The sequence below is a fragment of the Monodon monoceros genome, unplaced genomic scaffold, assembly GCF_005190385.1.
Source record: "Monodon monoceros isolate NGI ecotype Baffin Bay Population unplaced genomic scaffold, NGI_Narwhal_1 Super_Scaffold_11, whole genome shotgun sequence".
NCBI classification, from domain to species: Eukaryota; Metazoa; Chordata; class Mammalia; order Artiodactyla; family Monodontidae; genus Monodon; species Monodon monoceros.
The window spans coordinates 11,557,381-11,572,428 of record NW_021703767.1 but is presented as its reverse complement, the minus strand read 5'-3'; the positions used below and the strand labels follow the sequence as shown (position 1 = coordinate 11,572,428).

Genomic DNA, 15,048 nt, shown 5'->3' with positions numbered 1-15,048 from the left:
CGCCCAGCCCCCACCCCTGGAGCTAGGTCGCAGTGGTAGCAGGAATACCAAGCAAAGTGAGTATCTGAGGGCTACATTTGGGGGTGAGGCATCCTTTTGCTGCGCCCCACCCCAGTTACTGATTTCTGAGAATCCAGATGGTGGAATGGTGGATTGCCTTGCAGGACTTCAGTAACGGTATGTTGAATGAACAGAACTTTGTCGAAAAGGAAAACCAGTACTTCTAGGATCAGGCAAATCAGCATGAGTTGTGCCTGAGAGGTATTGGAAATGTCCCAGAAGGTGGCTGAGGCCCAGGGATGGGGACTCAGGCAGCTGGTAGCAGGGAAGTATGGCCCCAGCCATATAGACGTTACAGGGGACACCCATCTCTAGGAGGGGTACCCCCCAAACCAGGGCTATATCCTGGGAGCACGATGAAGAAAATGAATAATAATGTAGTAGTTCTATCAAGGAACTTAAAACTATAGTCCTGAGGGACCAGACTACTGACTGAGGCCGAACCTCAGGCACACAGAACAAGGATACAACTCAGAGATAAAAGCCTGTGATCTGTGATCTGAGGATCTATCCTCAAGCTGTTGGGTCACCACCATCCATGAGATGTTACGGAAAAGCCGGAACAAACTTTTTGGCTAACACAATACATCAAAACAGAGGTAAGTGTCAGATTCCTATTCCACAAACTCCAATGAACCGCCCCAAATCTTTTTTTCTGGCCGGGAACGTAGTTATTTAAATAAGTGAATCTGTTTTTACATAGGCAAACTTGTCTTCTTAACAAGAATAGTCAAAAAAAAAAAATAGTCCATGTCTCAGTCAGTTTTAACATTGTCCATAAAAAAGATTAACTTAGATGGCCAGGCAAAAATATGCTTTTTATTACTATTAGTTGTTTATAGAACAATCATTAAAATTAACTTCAATCATTCAAATTAACTTTATTAATTAACCTTATTAACTTTATTAATGTAGACAACATTTACAAACATAAAGTGTGCTGTGCTGAAATTAGGAACTACTGGAGTTTCCTGAAAACTTTGACTTCTCATTATCTAATAGCAAAAATGGTTTCATTCATATATGTTGCTGCAATGTAATTAGGTACCTAATTCTAATATTTAACAAGATTCACAGAATCATAGCCTTCTAAAATGTTCTGGAACTATAGCTTTTATTATAAACTCTTATTTCACACTGTTCACAATTGTATTTAGAATAATATATCATTGCAGAAGCTAATGATAACTCATTCAATAAAGTAATGACATATGCCAATTAATGCCCCATCATGTAAGCAGAAAGGTCTGAAATTTCCTTTTGAAGATGTAATTTTATTGAACTATCACACACTTTACAAAATAACTTGTTCTTCCAAAATCAGAGGGGCAAGTGACATGCTTCTGAGGAACTTCCATAGTACAGCGCTCCGAATTAAATAAGGAAACAGACCTGCTCCTTTTGACCACTCTCCATTATCCTCTAGTTGCCCGATTCTGTGAATAGGCAGTTACACAAACCTAAAGTAGTCAGATCTTTCTTAAAGTGGTTGAGACACAATCTCATGGATGTCAATCTCCTGTCATTTGCCAAAGGTGCAAGTGGGTACCGTATCTTTGTTTATTAAAGGGTTCCTAAGACAGGAAATTGGATCCCTAAGACAGTAAACTGAGATTTTCATATCACTGAAAAAGCCTCTGGGGAGTTTGATACATAACAAAGAAAGGCTTCAGGTAGGCTTATGTAAACCTAACATTTCAACTCTGATTAGAGATGAAGCCAAAAGTGAAATCTTGTTTCCATTGAGCCCAAGGATTTTTTTTTCCCCCACCTCTGAAAGGTCAGAAAATACTTTCAAACTCTTTAAAAGTGGACATTGGAGTCTATTTCTAGAATAGCTAAATCAGCTAGCTTGGCTGATGGCTCTGCGCTGCTAATGGCTCATGAAGTTAGGCAGGAAAAAGTACAACCAAGATATTTGGTGGTTTCTTTATTCAGTACCCAGAGAGAAGGGCTTTATAAAAAAGAAGAGTGTTATAACTCCACTAGGCTAATTTTCTGATCTTAACATTTCCAACCATATAGAGAATGTCCCAAAAGTCTTAGAAAAATTTGTGCTTTAATAACCTCAGGTGTATAAATGCAGCAAACTTGTGAAAAACATACATCATTTGGAGGTTTAGTTGCCTACATTCCATACTTCTTTCATTTTGTGACCTTTCATGATACATTCTTAGTTGTTGTTGAAGTACCTATGTTTGAAGATGGCAAACAACAAATGTTTTTAAATTAGAGTTTAAAACTGCACTAAGACTTTGGAATACCCTTTATGATTCCCAGCCTGAGTCCCTATCCTAACTCCTTTCACCTGATGACCGACATTTACGAACTGAAATGTATTAAATTGTTTCCTTAAAAGTAAGTTCTCCTCTTGTTTTGCCATATCCTCAGAGCAAAGCTGGTTGAGTATTTCTCTGACTTAGTTTCTTACAGCTCTCTCATCTACACATCACTGGAGATGTGACTTGTTTTGTGAAAAGTACAGAGGCACACAGTTCTCAGACTCTTGTGTTATAGAAAGAAATCTCAGCCTCTATGTGTGATGTCAGTACTACTGAAAATGATTGGGGGCAGTTCTGTGAACAATGAGATGGTCATGTTTTAATAAATTGCCACACATTCATCCAGTTAAAGAAACCTGTCTTGACTCCAGGTGTTTTCTCTTCTTCTCCCTGATCAAAGTTATTTGGGTTTTTATCTGTGACTTCCTGTGTTTTCATAAGCGTCTCATATATTTCCTGGGATCTGGCAATTTCTTTCTGGGCATCAAAATGGACTTTTTGCCTGGTCAGAAGGGGAACAATCAAATTAAAGTCATTAATTCGCTTGTTTAGTTTTTTGATGTTTTCTTGAAACTGCTCACAAACTTGGTTCCACTGTTTCTGTTCAGTTGGCGTCATTGGATTCCCAAGTTTTTTCCTTGACACTAAAATTGCCTCTCTGAGTTGATCAATAGTATCCTTTATTTCCTTTTGCATTAGGATCCATTCTGGTTGGTATCCATTATCTATCAATATTCTGTTCAGGTTGTGAGTCATGGGATCAATATATGAACAGCCAGAAAATTTTTTTAGAGGTTTTCCTTTCCCACTGAGATTGTCAAAGTCTCCTTTTGCCATTGATTCCTGAATGAGATCCTCCACCAAACGTTCTATTGCTTGAGTTATCTTTTGTTCCTTACTGTGTCTTACATCTTTAACAGTTACACTATCGGTGAAATACTGGCTTTGCAGTTTCTGCTTTTGGTATTCCATCACTTGCTCAGTTGCACGGTCTGCTCTAAATTGCCTATACTGCTTCTCTCGTTGACTTGGAGTCCCAAAACCAATACCCTCAAAACTTAAATAATGCCGGTGTTGGGGTGTGTTATATTTGAATTTTTTTTCTTCTTCTTCTGTTCCTTCAACTTTACTCTGTCTGGCATTTGTTTGTTCTATCACGTGGGAAAGCACCTTCCTATAAGCTTCTTCGATCCTTATAAATGTTGCAGAATCAGCAGTATTAGAGCCACCATCTGGATGGTATTGCTTGGCAAGCTTATGAAAAGATTCCCTGACGTCATCTGCAGAGCATCCTTCATCCAGATTCAGCAGCCTATAATATTCTCTCATATTCTTTTTGGATTTATGAGTTGACATCATTCTAGTTCTAATGACACCAAGATATGGACCCATTTTCATTCGATTAGGAATCACTGAAGCATTTATCAGATGAGATCTTAAGATTTGAGCCATCATCGCATACACTGTTCATTATTGTACCCAGAGTTCTTCCTAGCAATGATCTATAAAACAACAACAAATATAGGGTGAAGACAGTTGTATTATCAGCTGAATTCATATTTTCAGCAATAAGGATTAAATTACAGTACAACAAGGGGTAGTTCTTTCTAATGCTGCTGCCAAAATTCTTGTAGCTATATTCCATTTATGTTAGCAGAGAAATGGAAGTTGATGATGCTTTGCATTAACATATTATGATATAATCTGGATTCTACTCCTCACTAACCACAGAATTTTAGAGCTGGCAAGTTCTGAGAGATCATCTAGTCCAATCTTCTCATTTTGTGAGAAAATGTAGGCTCAGAAGGTTAAGCAACATAACCAAGTCCCACAGCAAGTTGTAAGCAAAATGGTTAGGGTTAGGGCACAATAAGCCCCTTGCTTAATTGTCTGTATCCCCAGCAGATTATAAATTTCATTGGCACCACCATTTCCTTAGTTAGTGAGTGTATCATTGTCTTTATCGTCCCAAGGAGTCCTGTCATGAGAAGACATACGTGAAACAATCAGAGAACATGACAAAGTATGTACCTAGTCTGACACTAAATTGAATAGAATCAAGTGTCCAAAAGACTTTAAGCTCTACAGCTTGTTAGGAAGGAGCTATCTGCTGCATGCCGGAAAACCAAGATGAAAGGTGAGGCCTCCCAATATGTTCGCTATTATTTTAAAAATGCACGGTATAGGGCTTCCCTGGTGGTGCAGTGGTTAAGAATACGCCTGCCAATGCAGGGGACACGGGTTCGAGCCTTGGTCCAGGAAGATCCCACATGCTGCGGGGCAACTAAGCCCGTGCGCCACAACTACTGAGCCCGTGAGCCACAACTACTGAGCCCATGTGCCACAACTACTGAGCCCACGTGCCACAACTACTGAAGCCTGCGCACCTAGAGCCCGTGCTCTGCAACAAGAAGCCACCGCAATGAGAAGCCCGTGCACTGCAACCAAGAGTAGCCCCCGCTCGCCACAACTAGAGAAAGTCTGCAGGCAGCAACGAACACCCAACACAGCCAAAAATAAATAAATTTATTTTTTAAAAAAAATACACGGTAGGGCTTCCCTGGTGGCGCAGTGGTTGGGAGTCCGCCTGCCGATGCAGGGGACACGGGTTCGTGCCCCGGTCCGGGAGGATCCCACATGCCGCGGAGCGGCTGCGCCCGTGAGCCATAGCCGCTGGGCCTGCGTGTCCGGAGCCTGTGCTCCGCAACGGGAGAGGCCACAGCGGTGAGAGGCCCACGTACCGCAAAAAAAAAACAACCAAAACAACCAAAAAAAATCACGGTATAGTAGAGAAGAAAGTCTTGTACACAGATAATGGCAGTGAAATGCTGGAAGTGGTTTAACTGAAAACAGTATTTTGATGTATAAACGCTAAAACTGAGCTCCTGGGGACTCCAATTTTCCGGACAACTGGGGTCTGGCAATTTCAGAGTTGATTGGCATAGTAGTGATTGTGCGAACTGTGGCCGTCGCGGGGGAGTGGTCAGTCCCAACCCGGGACACGCCCCGCCCCGCCCCGCCCCCTACTCACCTCAGATGCTGGGAAGGGGCTCAGCGGCTCCCGCCCCCATGCTACGCCTGTGCGCATGCGTGGGCGATGGGCCCTTCACTCCGCAGGCTTCTCCGCCGTGGCCGGGGAAAAGTGTCTCCGCTGGACTAGACCACCTGCGTTTTACACTGAGGGAACCCTCGGGGTGCGGAGGGCAGTATTATACCTAAAAGGAACAGATGTCCTACCTTATCAGGGAACCCCAGAATCTCTTTTAAAACGAACTCTTCCCAAGAGGGCACGAGCAGGACATTTCAAGATGATACGCCCCGCCCCAGACTATCTGCTCCACCTCCGCCCCCACCTCGGGTGGGAGGTGGATCGATCGACGGGGATTCTGGGAGCTGTAGTTTGCCGGGAAGTGCGGCGAGCGCAGAACTCTGCCGCGCGCCTGCGCCTGCGTCTGCCAAGAGGAAGGCGCGGGTAGAGCCGGGCTCCGAGGAGGTCGCCGTGGAGGCGGTGGAGACATATAGGAGTTACCGTAGGCGAATGTAGGTTGGGATCCTTCAAGTCCTAGTGGTTCGGAGGGCAGTGGCCCTCGGTAAATTGTTTTTTGAGGAGGCGAAGACAAGTCCGTTTCCCCGAACGGGACCTGAACAGCCTCTTCGGGTCTGCAGCCGGGGACACCAGCTCAGAGACGAGGAAACTACCCAGCCCAGAAAGATCTAGCTCACCCGGGTTAGAAACCTAGTCTTTCATTAGTTCAAGAACGTAGTGAGCAGCTCACTCTGCCTGGCGTTGGTAGGGGGTAAGCACAGTCGAAGACAATTAAATTAGGTGTTTCCTGGCTTTAAGTTCAGCCACTATCATGGGGATTTACCCTATTGTACGAGGAGATAATTGTAAAAAAAGAAAGAAGAAAGAAAGCGGCAGAAACTTGGGGAGTCAGACCTGAGTTGAAAATCCTGTTGCTTACACTTGCCTTTTTTCTGTGTCTGTTTATCTGTAAAATGAAGATACCAACAAATGGTAAACTGTATTTAGCAGTTACTTTTGGCCAAGCACTGTGCTAAATGCTCTATGTATAGTCTTTTCAAATCCTTACAACAGACCTGTGAGGTAATTGCTATTGTTTTCCCCATTTTACTGATGATGAAATAATAATTGCATCGAACTCACTGAGTTTTTGTGAGAATTACACAATGTACGTATGCCACTTTGCACAATGCCTGGCACATTAAATCTATTTGTTATGATTGTGTCTCCTAAAAGAAGCCAGAAATAGGTACTAGCCTAGAAAGGCTTCTGAGTTATAGACAGTGTAATAATTTGTTACCTTCTATGTAGGTGTGCAGAAAATGGTTAAATTCTTATTCAGAAGTATTTCCTTATAAGCAAACAATGAGCGTAGAAGAACTCCTGTGCGAAAGAAAATGTTTCTACAAGTTTTAACTCTTCTAGCCAACATTTTAAACAAAGCTATAAAAGGGTAAAAAAGCAGAAACACAGTTTTAGAAACACCCATACTTATATAGCACTTTGCATTTTACGATGCACTCATCACAAATGCCATTTTGATGTTGGCATCTTATAAGTAACTATACTTTAACCGCGAGCAGTTAAGTGACTTGGTTAAGTGACTAGACTCTGTAAGTTACTGGGACTCTAAGTCCATTTCTGTTTTCAGAATGTCAATTCTATAGTGTGATTCTGTACAATGTAGAAGGTGAATTGGAGTCAGCTGAGTTATCAGTAAAGCACGCTTTCAGCTGCAAAGTGTAAATTAGCTAACTGACTTGGGGGATTATTTTTCTTATTTATATGAAATGGTGGAGGTAGGCAGTTTCTGGTATTGGTTCAGCTACCAAGAGTTGCTTTACCATTTTCTCTCTTTCTCCCATGTATGTATTTCTTTCTGAATTATTTAAAAGTAATTGCATATATTATGTTCCTTTACCCAAAGTACTTCAGTATTTAAAAGTAATTGCATATATTATGTCCCTTTACCCCAAAGTACATCAGTATTTAAAAATAATTACATGTTTTACGTCCCTGTACCCTAAAGTACTTAAGTATTTGTTTCCTCAAAACAAGGGCGTTCTCTTACATCACCCTAGCACTGTTATCAAATTCAGCAGATTTAACATAGATGCAATATTATTATTATTTTTTTTTGGCCATGCCACATGGCTTGTGGGATCTGGGATCTTAGTTTCCCTCACCAGGGATGGAACCAGTGCCCCCTGCAGTGGAAGCGCAGAACCCTAACAACTGGACTGCCAGGGAATCCGCAACCCATGGACTTTTTTTTTTTTTTTTACAGGTACGCGGGCCTCTCACTGTTGCGGCCTCTCCCGTTGCGGAGCACAGGCTCCGGACGCGCAGGCTCAGCACCCATGGCTCACGGGCCCAGCCGCTCCGCGGAATGTGGGATCTTCCCGGACTGGGGCACGAGCCCGTGTCCCCTGCATCGGCAGACGGACTCTCAACCACTGCGCCACCGGGGAAGCCCCCCCTTCCCCATGGACTTTTAAGTCAGCAGGTCTTCCTCAGTTTAGTTATGGGAAGAAAGAGTCCACCATTTGAAAATATAGTTCTCATTAAAACAGAAAAAAAAAACAAGTAAAAGAATTAAAATATAGTTCTTTTCTTTCTTTTTCTTTTTGGCTGTGTTGGGTCTTTGTTGCTGCCTGTGGGCTTTCTCTAGTTGCAGCAAGTGGGCTTACTCATTGCAGTGGCTTCTCTTATGGAGCACGGGCTCTAGGCATGCAGGCTTCAGTAGTTGTGGCTATGTGGGATCTTCCCGGACCAGGGCTCGAACCCGTGTCCCCTACATTGGCAGGCAGATTCTTAACCACTGCGCCACCAGTGAAGTCCTAGTTCTTTTCCTTGTAGAAGGTGCCTGCATACTCTGCAGTCAACAGTCCTAAAGATAATAAGAAGTGATCAGAGGATCACATTTAGAGTCAGAACCAAACACGTAGGTTGACTAGCATTTTTTTTTTTTTTTTTTTTAATTTTGGCTGTGCCACTTGGCAGTTCCCTCGGCCAGGGATTGAACCCAGGCCACGGTGAAAGCCCGAATTCTAACCACTAAACCACCAGTGAATTCCTGGTTGACTAGTGTTTTTAATGTGATCATGCTACCTCGCTTATTTGAACTCCATAGACTATTTTTTTTTAAGATTTATTTATTATTTATTTTATTTATTTTTGGCTGCATCAGGTCCTAGTTGTGGCATGCGGGATCTTCACTGAGGCATGTGGGATCTTTTGTTGTGGCGCGCACACTCTTCAGTGTAGTGCGTGGGCTTCTCTCTAGTGGTGGTGTGCGGCTTTTCTCTCTCTAGTTGTGGTGCGCAGGTTCCAGGGTACGTGAGCTCTGTAGTCTGCAGCACACGGGCTCTAGTTGAGGCACATGAGCTCAGTAGTTGTGGCGCGCGGGCTTAGTTGCTCCGCAGCATGTGGGATCTTAGTTCCCTAACCAGGGATCGAACCAGCATCCTTACATTGTAAGGCAGATTCTTTACCACTGGACCACCAGGGAAGTACTTCCACAGACTTTTAAAAACCTGTTCATTTTCTATATAAAATTGTTAACCACTTTAAGGTTATGTCATGATTCAAATCAACATGCTTGAACCTCAGTCTATTATTTTCCACAAAGTCTAATTATTACCTCCAGTCTGTCAGCTGGGTTGTAGTATAGTCTTACACATAACGGCTGGTTTTAAATTAAAGTGTGTTGGATTAGATGTGTGTGACATTTCCTAGTCTGGAACATCTTTTTCATAATTCCATGCTCTCAGAATATGGTTGAGCATTTTGAAACAAATTTCCCCATAAACAAGGGAGGGTAGAGAATTGACATGAATTTAGTTAGCACACCAAAACTTAATCATTAATTCTGTTTCTGAGTGGGTGGGAAATAGATGTGTGATATTTTTTAAAAGTTACCAGAAAACAAATTTTCTTACCTTATAGTTATACTAAATACTTCACTGAGCTACTGCAAGAAGCATGGCACTACAAAAGTGACCTCTTTTCTCTTTGTACTCTCAGATGTAGTTTCACACTTTGACTAAAGCAAGTGAGGGCTCGAGACTTCCCTGGTGGTCCAGTGGTTAAGTCTCCGAGATCCCAATGCAGGGCGCCCAAGTTCGATCCCTGGTCAGGGAACTAGATCCCACATGCATGCTGCAACTAAGAAGTCTTCATGCTGTAACTAAAGATCCCGCATGCCGCAACGGAGATGCCACAACTAAGACCTGCTGCAGCCAAAATAAATAAATATTAAAAAAGAAAATTGAGCAAGTGAGGACTCTGTTTTAATCCATCTGTTTCTTCTTTTCCCCTTTCTTTCATTTGCTGGTTCTGTGGTAACTGCAAAGAAGTTGATTTATTTCCAATAAGTGTGGTGCCGTAGTAACCAAAATCACACTCCCCTGAAGATTGATTTATGGTTCCATCTGCATCCTAAAATCACATATTTTTCAGTGATGTTTGCGAATCTTATCTTCTGGAGCTACAATTCCCAGAAGCACTATGAAATATGCTTCTCAATTCATTCACTATGAAATATGATTCTCAGTTCATTCACTATGAAATATGATTCTCAATTCATCTGAATTCATTTTTTTGTTTATTTTATTGAAATAGAGTTGAGGTACAGTATTATGTTAGTTTGAGTGTATTAATTCATTTTTTACTCTATTTGATCAAGGAAGAGTTGGCTGTAGGCAGTGTCAGCTTTAAAAGAAAGACAACGAGGGAATTCCCTGGTGGCCTAATGGTTAGGTTTCAGTGCTTTCACTGTGGAGGCCTGGGTTTTATCTCTGGTCCAGCATGCTGCACGGTGTGGCCAAAATTTTTTTTAAAAGGCAGTATATTAACTTAATTAGCATAACAGAGACCTAAAGTCTAGGGGGGTTGGGAAAAGGTACCCTGGAAAAGAGGAGATTCACACTCATTTAGATATTTTTCTGTTTTCCCTCTTCGCAGGTGGGCTACCCAGTTATTGAACCATTCTAAGGTGGTCAGTAAGGGCCACACACAGGATTTGTGGACATTTGCTAATGGAAAACTGCCTTTCCCAACCCAGGATGCCAGTTTCCATTTTTGGCATCGAATTAACATGTTGATTTATTGTCATTTGAGCCTGAATTATCTGCATTTGACTGGTGCTGGTCTCTAGTGCTTTCTGTTCCTTGAAACCATGAATAATGTATATACCTCACTCTCCTTGCAGGCTACTAATGGGGAATGCATATCAGCTGCCTGAGAATCAAGATTTGAATTGATTCCAACCCGTATTATATGTACCCAGCCTGTTTATCAAAATCACTGCTTTACAGCACAACACTATGTTTTCCTCATCCTTCAAAATTTGTTTCCAGCTTTATTGATGTATAATTGACAAAAATTGTATACATGTAAGGTGCACAACTTGATAATTTCGTATATGTATAATTGTGAAATAATCATCACAACCACGCTAATTAACAAACTAACATATCATCACCTCACATAGTTACCGTTTTCTTTTTCTTTTCTTTCTTTCCTTTTTTGAGATCCCAACTGCAGGGTGGAAAGCCTTCATCAATCCTTGGGAAACCTGGGACTTCATTTATAGGTAAAGAATTTTTATCTGAAGTTAAGATCCATTACGTTCTTTTTCTCTTATGCATTGGGTTTGTTCAACAATTAAAGTCCTGTGTGATCCGAATTCCCCTGGTATCTACTACCATGTACATTCATTATCTTTGGCTTTAAACATTTTGGCTCTGATGTATCTGGATGTGAATCTTTTTGAGTTTATCCTGCTTGGAGTTCATGGAGCTTCTTGGATGGTAAATGAATGTTTTTCCATAAAATTTGGGATGTTCTCAGCCATTATTTCTTCAATTGTTTTTCTCATCCCTTTCTCTCCTTCTGACACCCCCTTTATGCATTTGATGGTGTATTTAATGGTGTCAGATTTCTCTGAGGCTCTGTTTATTTTTCTTCATTCATTTTTCTCTCTGTTCCTCCGGTTGGATAATCTCTATTTGATCTATCTTCAAGTTCACCATTTCTTCTGCCAGCTCAAATCTACTACTGAGGGGACTTCCCTGGTGGTCCATTGGTAAAGAATCCGCTTTCCAATGCAGGGGACTCGGGTTCGATCCCTGGCTGGGGAACTAGGATCCCACATGCTGCAGGGCAACTACCGAGCCCATGTGCTCTAGAGCCCACATGCTGCAACTACTGAACCCTCACGCTCTGGAGCCCGTGCACACAACTAGAGAGAAGCCCGTGAGCCACAACAAAGAGCCTGTGTGCCGCAACAAAAGATCCCACATGCCACAACTAAGATGCAACATGGCCTAATAAATAAAATAAATTAATTAGTTAAAAATAAAAACTTAAAAAAAAACCCAAATCTACTGAGTCCCTCTAGTGAAGTTTTCATTTCAAATGTTATATTTTTTAACTTCAGAATTTCTATTTGAATCTTTTAAAGTAATTTCTATCTCTTTATTAATATTCTATATTTGATGAGACATTTTCATGATACCGTCTTTTAATTCTTTTTTTTAATATTTATTTATTTATTTATTTAGACTGTGCCAGGTCTTAAGTTGCGGCACGTGGGATCTTTGTTTTGGCATGTGGGATCTTTAGTTGCGGCATATGGACTTACCCACTGGACCGCCAGGGAAGTCCCCCTGTCTTTTAATTCTTTGTACATATTTATAATGGCTGCTTTGAAGTCTTTGCAAAGTGCACCATTCAGGCCCCTTCAAAGGCAGTTTTTATTACCTACTTTTTTTTCCTGTATATGGGTCACACTTTCCTGTTTTTTGCATGTCTTGTAATTTTTTGTTGAAAATTGGACATTTTATGTAATATATTGTAGCAACTTTGGATACTGATTTCCCCCCTCTAAAGGTGGTTGTTATTTGCTTTGTTGTCTGTTTGTCTAGTGAATTGGCTGAACTAATTCTGCCAAGTCTATTTCTCCACAATGTGTAGCCTCTGATGTTATTGCTCAGATATTCCCCTCTTGCTTTTCTGTTTTTTTTGTTTTGTTTTTTGTTTTTGTTTTTTTGCGGTACGCGGGCCTCTCACTGTTGTGGCCTCTCCCGTTGCGGAGCACAGGCTCCGGACGCGCAGGCTTAGCGGCCATGGCTCACGGGCCCAGCCCCTCCGCGGCATGTGGGATCTTCCCGGACCAGGGCACGAACCCGTGTCCCCTGCATCGGCAGGCGGACTCCCAACCACCGTGCCACCAGGGAAGCCCTTGCTTTTCTGTTTTAACATGGCTATGTAGGGGTTGCCTCTGCGTGGGAATAAAACACTTATTGGGCAAAGGTTGTGCTTAAGCCCTCCTAGCCAGTTAGATTTTTGCTCTTTACCATTGTATGTGTGTGTGGCTATCATGGTTCAGGGAATTTATGTTTTTGCCTCATGTTCAGCCAGGGAATAGTAACTTGGAGGTTTCCTCTCTGATCGTTCCTGAAAGGGCACAGCCTTGGACATGCACACAGTTTTCAGACTGCCAGGGATGAGTATGGTATTTTTAGGCCTGGCTTCCTGGAAGTTGCTTCTGGGTCAGAGTAGCTTGTTGGTGAACCAACGTTAGTAAGAGATTGTGTTTAAGCCTCTTGTGCCCGTGAGGCTTCTGCCCTGTATGGGCAGTTCTGTGTGTAGCTTGGGGAACACTTTCAAGTTTGCTCATGTCCTGCTCTGATTGCTCCTGAGTAGGTGCAACCTACTGTGTGCACATGATTTTCCCAAACTCAGAGTTGACTAGATTCCAGGAGGGCGCTTCTTGGCCGTCTCTTTCCCTGATTAACTCCTTGCTTTGCCATTGTGTCCTGACAGATCTATTCAAGTGAAGCAGAGTGTTAAGTACATGTGCCCTGGATCCATACTGCCTTTGTTCAAATCTTGGATATGCCTAGCACTCGATGAATGTTCTTGGGCAAGTGACTTAACTCCTCTGTGCCTCAGTTTCCTCATTTATAAAAAGGGAGTGATGATGGTATCCACCTGGTAATATTGCTGTATGGATTCAAAGAGCTAATGCTGTAAAGGATGTGGTGAGCACTGTGTCAGGGTTTGTTTTGAATTCAGTGTTTCAATAGTCAGAATCAGGAACTTGGAGACTCTTTCCTTCTTTTGGGCTAATCTGAATTCGAGCAGAGTAGTGTTTGATGACTCTCTTCAGATTTGAACTGGGAGGGCCTAGAGCAGAGTTCTCACCCTATAGTGTTCAAAAGAGTGACTTGAGGAGCTTCTTAATAATTCCAGATGCTGCCTCTAGAGATTCGAACTCTGTGGTGCTGCAGAGAGCCGGAATCTGTATCTTTAATGCATTTTCAGATGATACTGATGCAGGGGTTCCATTGACCACATCTGAGGCAAACTGAGTAGACCCTGAGATCTGCAGTGCACAGGACAGCCCCCACAATAAAGAACTATCCGGCCCAAAATGTCAGTAATGCTGAGGATTGGGGATTCTGCTGTGGACCATTTTTTCTCTCTTTTCTCTTTTTCCTGTATTTCCCCCTAGATCTGTTATGATGTGCTAGAGTTGGTAATCAAGGAATAGAAGAATGTTGGAACTAGAGGGGACCTTCGAAATCATGTAGTCTTACTCATCTGAGAGAGAAAAATGACATGCCCAAGGCCATACAGTTAGTGGCAGAGTCTACTGCACGATGTTTTCCTATGACCCTCCCCATCCAGAGGACAAACATGCTGAAGTGCTGCAGAAGGAAAAGAAGTGCTAGAGTATTTGCATGCTGGCTTGGCACATAGCTTTCTAAATTAGCAATCTCAACTCTAGGAGAAATTGTTTCAAAAGGTAGTTAGTAGTACCAGACTGTTGTTAAGTCATTCATTAGATTTTCTTTTCTAATTTATTTGTTTTATTTATTTTTGGTTCCATTGGGCCTTTGTTGCTATGTGTGGGCTTTCTCTAGTCGCCGCGAGCGGGGGCTACTCTTCATTGCCGTGCGTGGGCTTCTCATTTCGGTGGTTTCTCTTCTTGCGGAGCACGGGCTCGAGGCACGCGAGCTTCAGTAGTTGTGGCACACAGGCTCAGTAGTTGTGGAGCACAGGCTCTAGAGCGCAGGCTCAGTAGTTGTGGCGCGTGGGCTTAGTTGCTCCACAGCATGTGGGATCTTCCTGGACCAGGGCTCGAACCCGTGTCCCCTGCATTGGCAGGCAGATTCTTAACCACTGCGCCGCCGGGGAAGCCCCATTTATTAGATATTTAAACATATTCTTTGTGTCCAAATCATCAGCTGACGAAAGTGTTAAGAATAAGAAATAATTTCTCAGCAAGCCTTTATTGCTGCCTCCTACAGCTCTAGGGGAGGTTTGGGTACTTCTCTTCATATTATAAGATGTCAATGAAAAATGGACGTTTTGCCAAAGATTAGAGGACACAGAGGGGAGGGTTCCATTCAAAGCCACCAAGCAAAACTTCCTAAAAGTTGCCTGTAGGCATCCTGTTCTCCTGCCTTACACCTCTCATCTCCTTCCGTCTCCCTGCCTTGCCTCTGAAATGCGCTCCAAGTTTCAGAACTTCATGTAGAAAATAGAATCACTGAAGTTTGCCATCCACCCAGCCTCTCAAGGACCATTTATTATCCTCAACTGGGTGCCTTGTAAAGGTGGGAGATGGGATGATGGTGTCTGTCTCATTTCCAATGCCGAGTAGTTTCT

The 15,048-nt window shown here is 42.4% G+C and overlaps 1 protein-coding gene across 1 annotated transcript; it reads right to left on the bottom strand.

Moving 5' to 3' along the window:
- Positions 1–949: 949 nt before the first annotated feature.
- DNAJC28 (DnaJ heat shock protein family (Hsp40) member C28) lies at positions 950–5,643 on the bottom strand. The gene is made up of 2 exons (XM_029213789.1): positions 5,374–5,643; positions 950–3,844 (listed from the first exon to the last, which is right to left on the bottom strand). Exon 2 carries the CDS (start codon positions 3,795–3,797, stop codon positions 2,655–2,657), a length of 1,143 nt encoding a protein of 380 aa, XP_029069622.1. The 5' UTR covers positions 3,798–3,844; positions 5,374–5,643; the 3' UTR covers positions 950–2,654.
- Between the last annotated feature and the right edge of the window lie 9,405 nt (positions 5,644–15,048).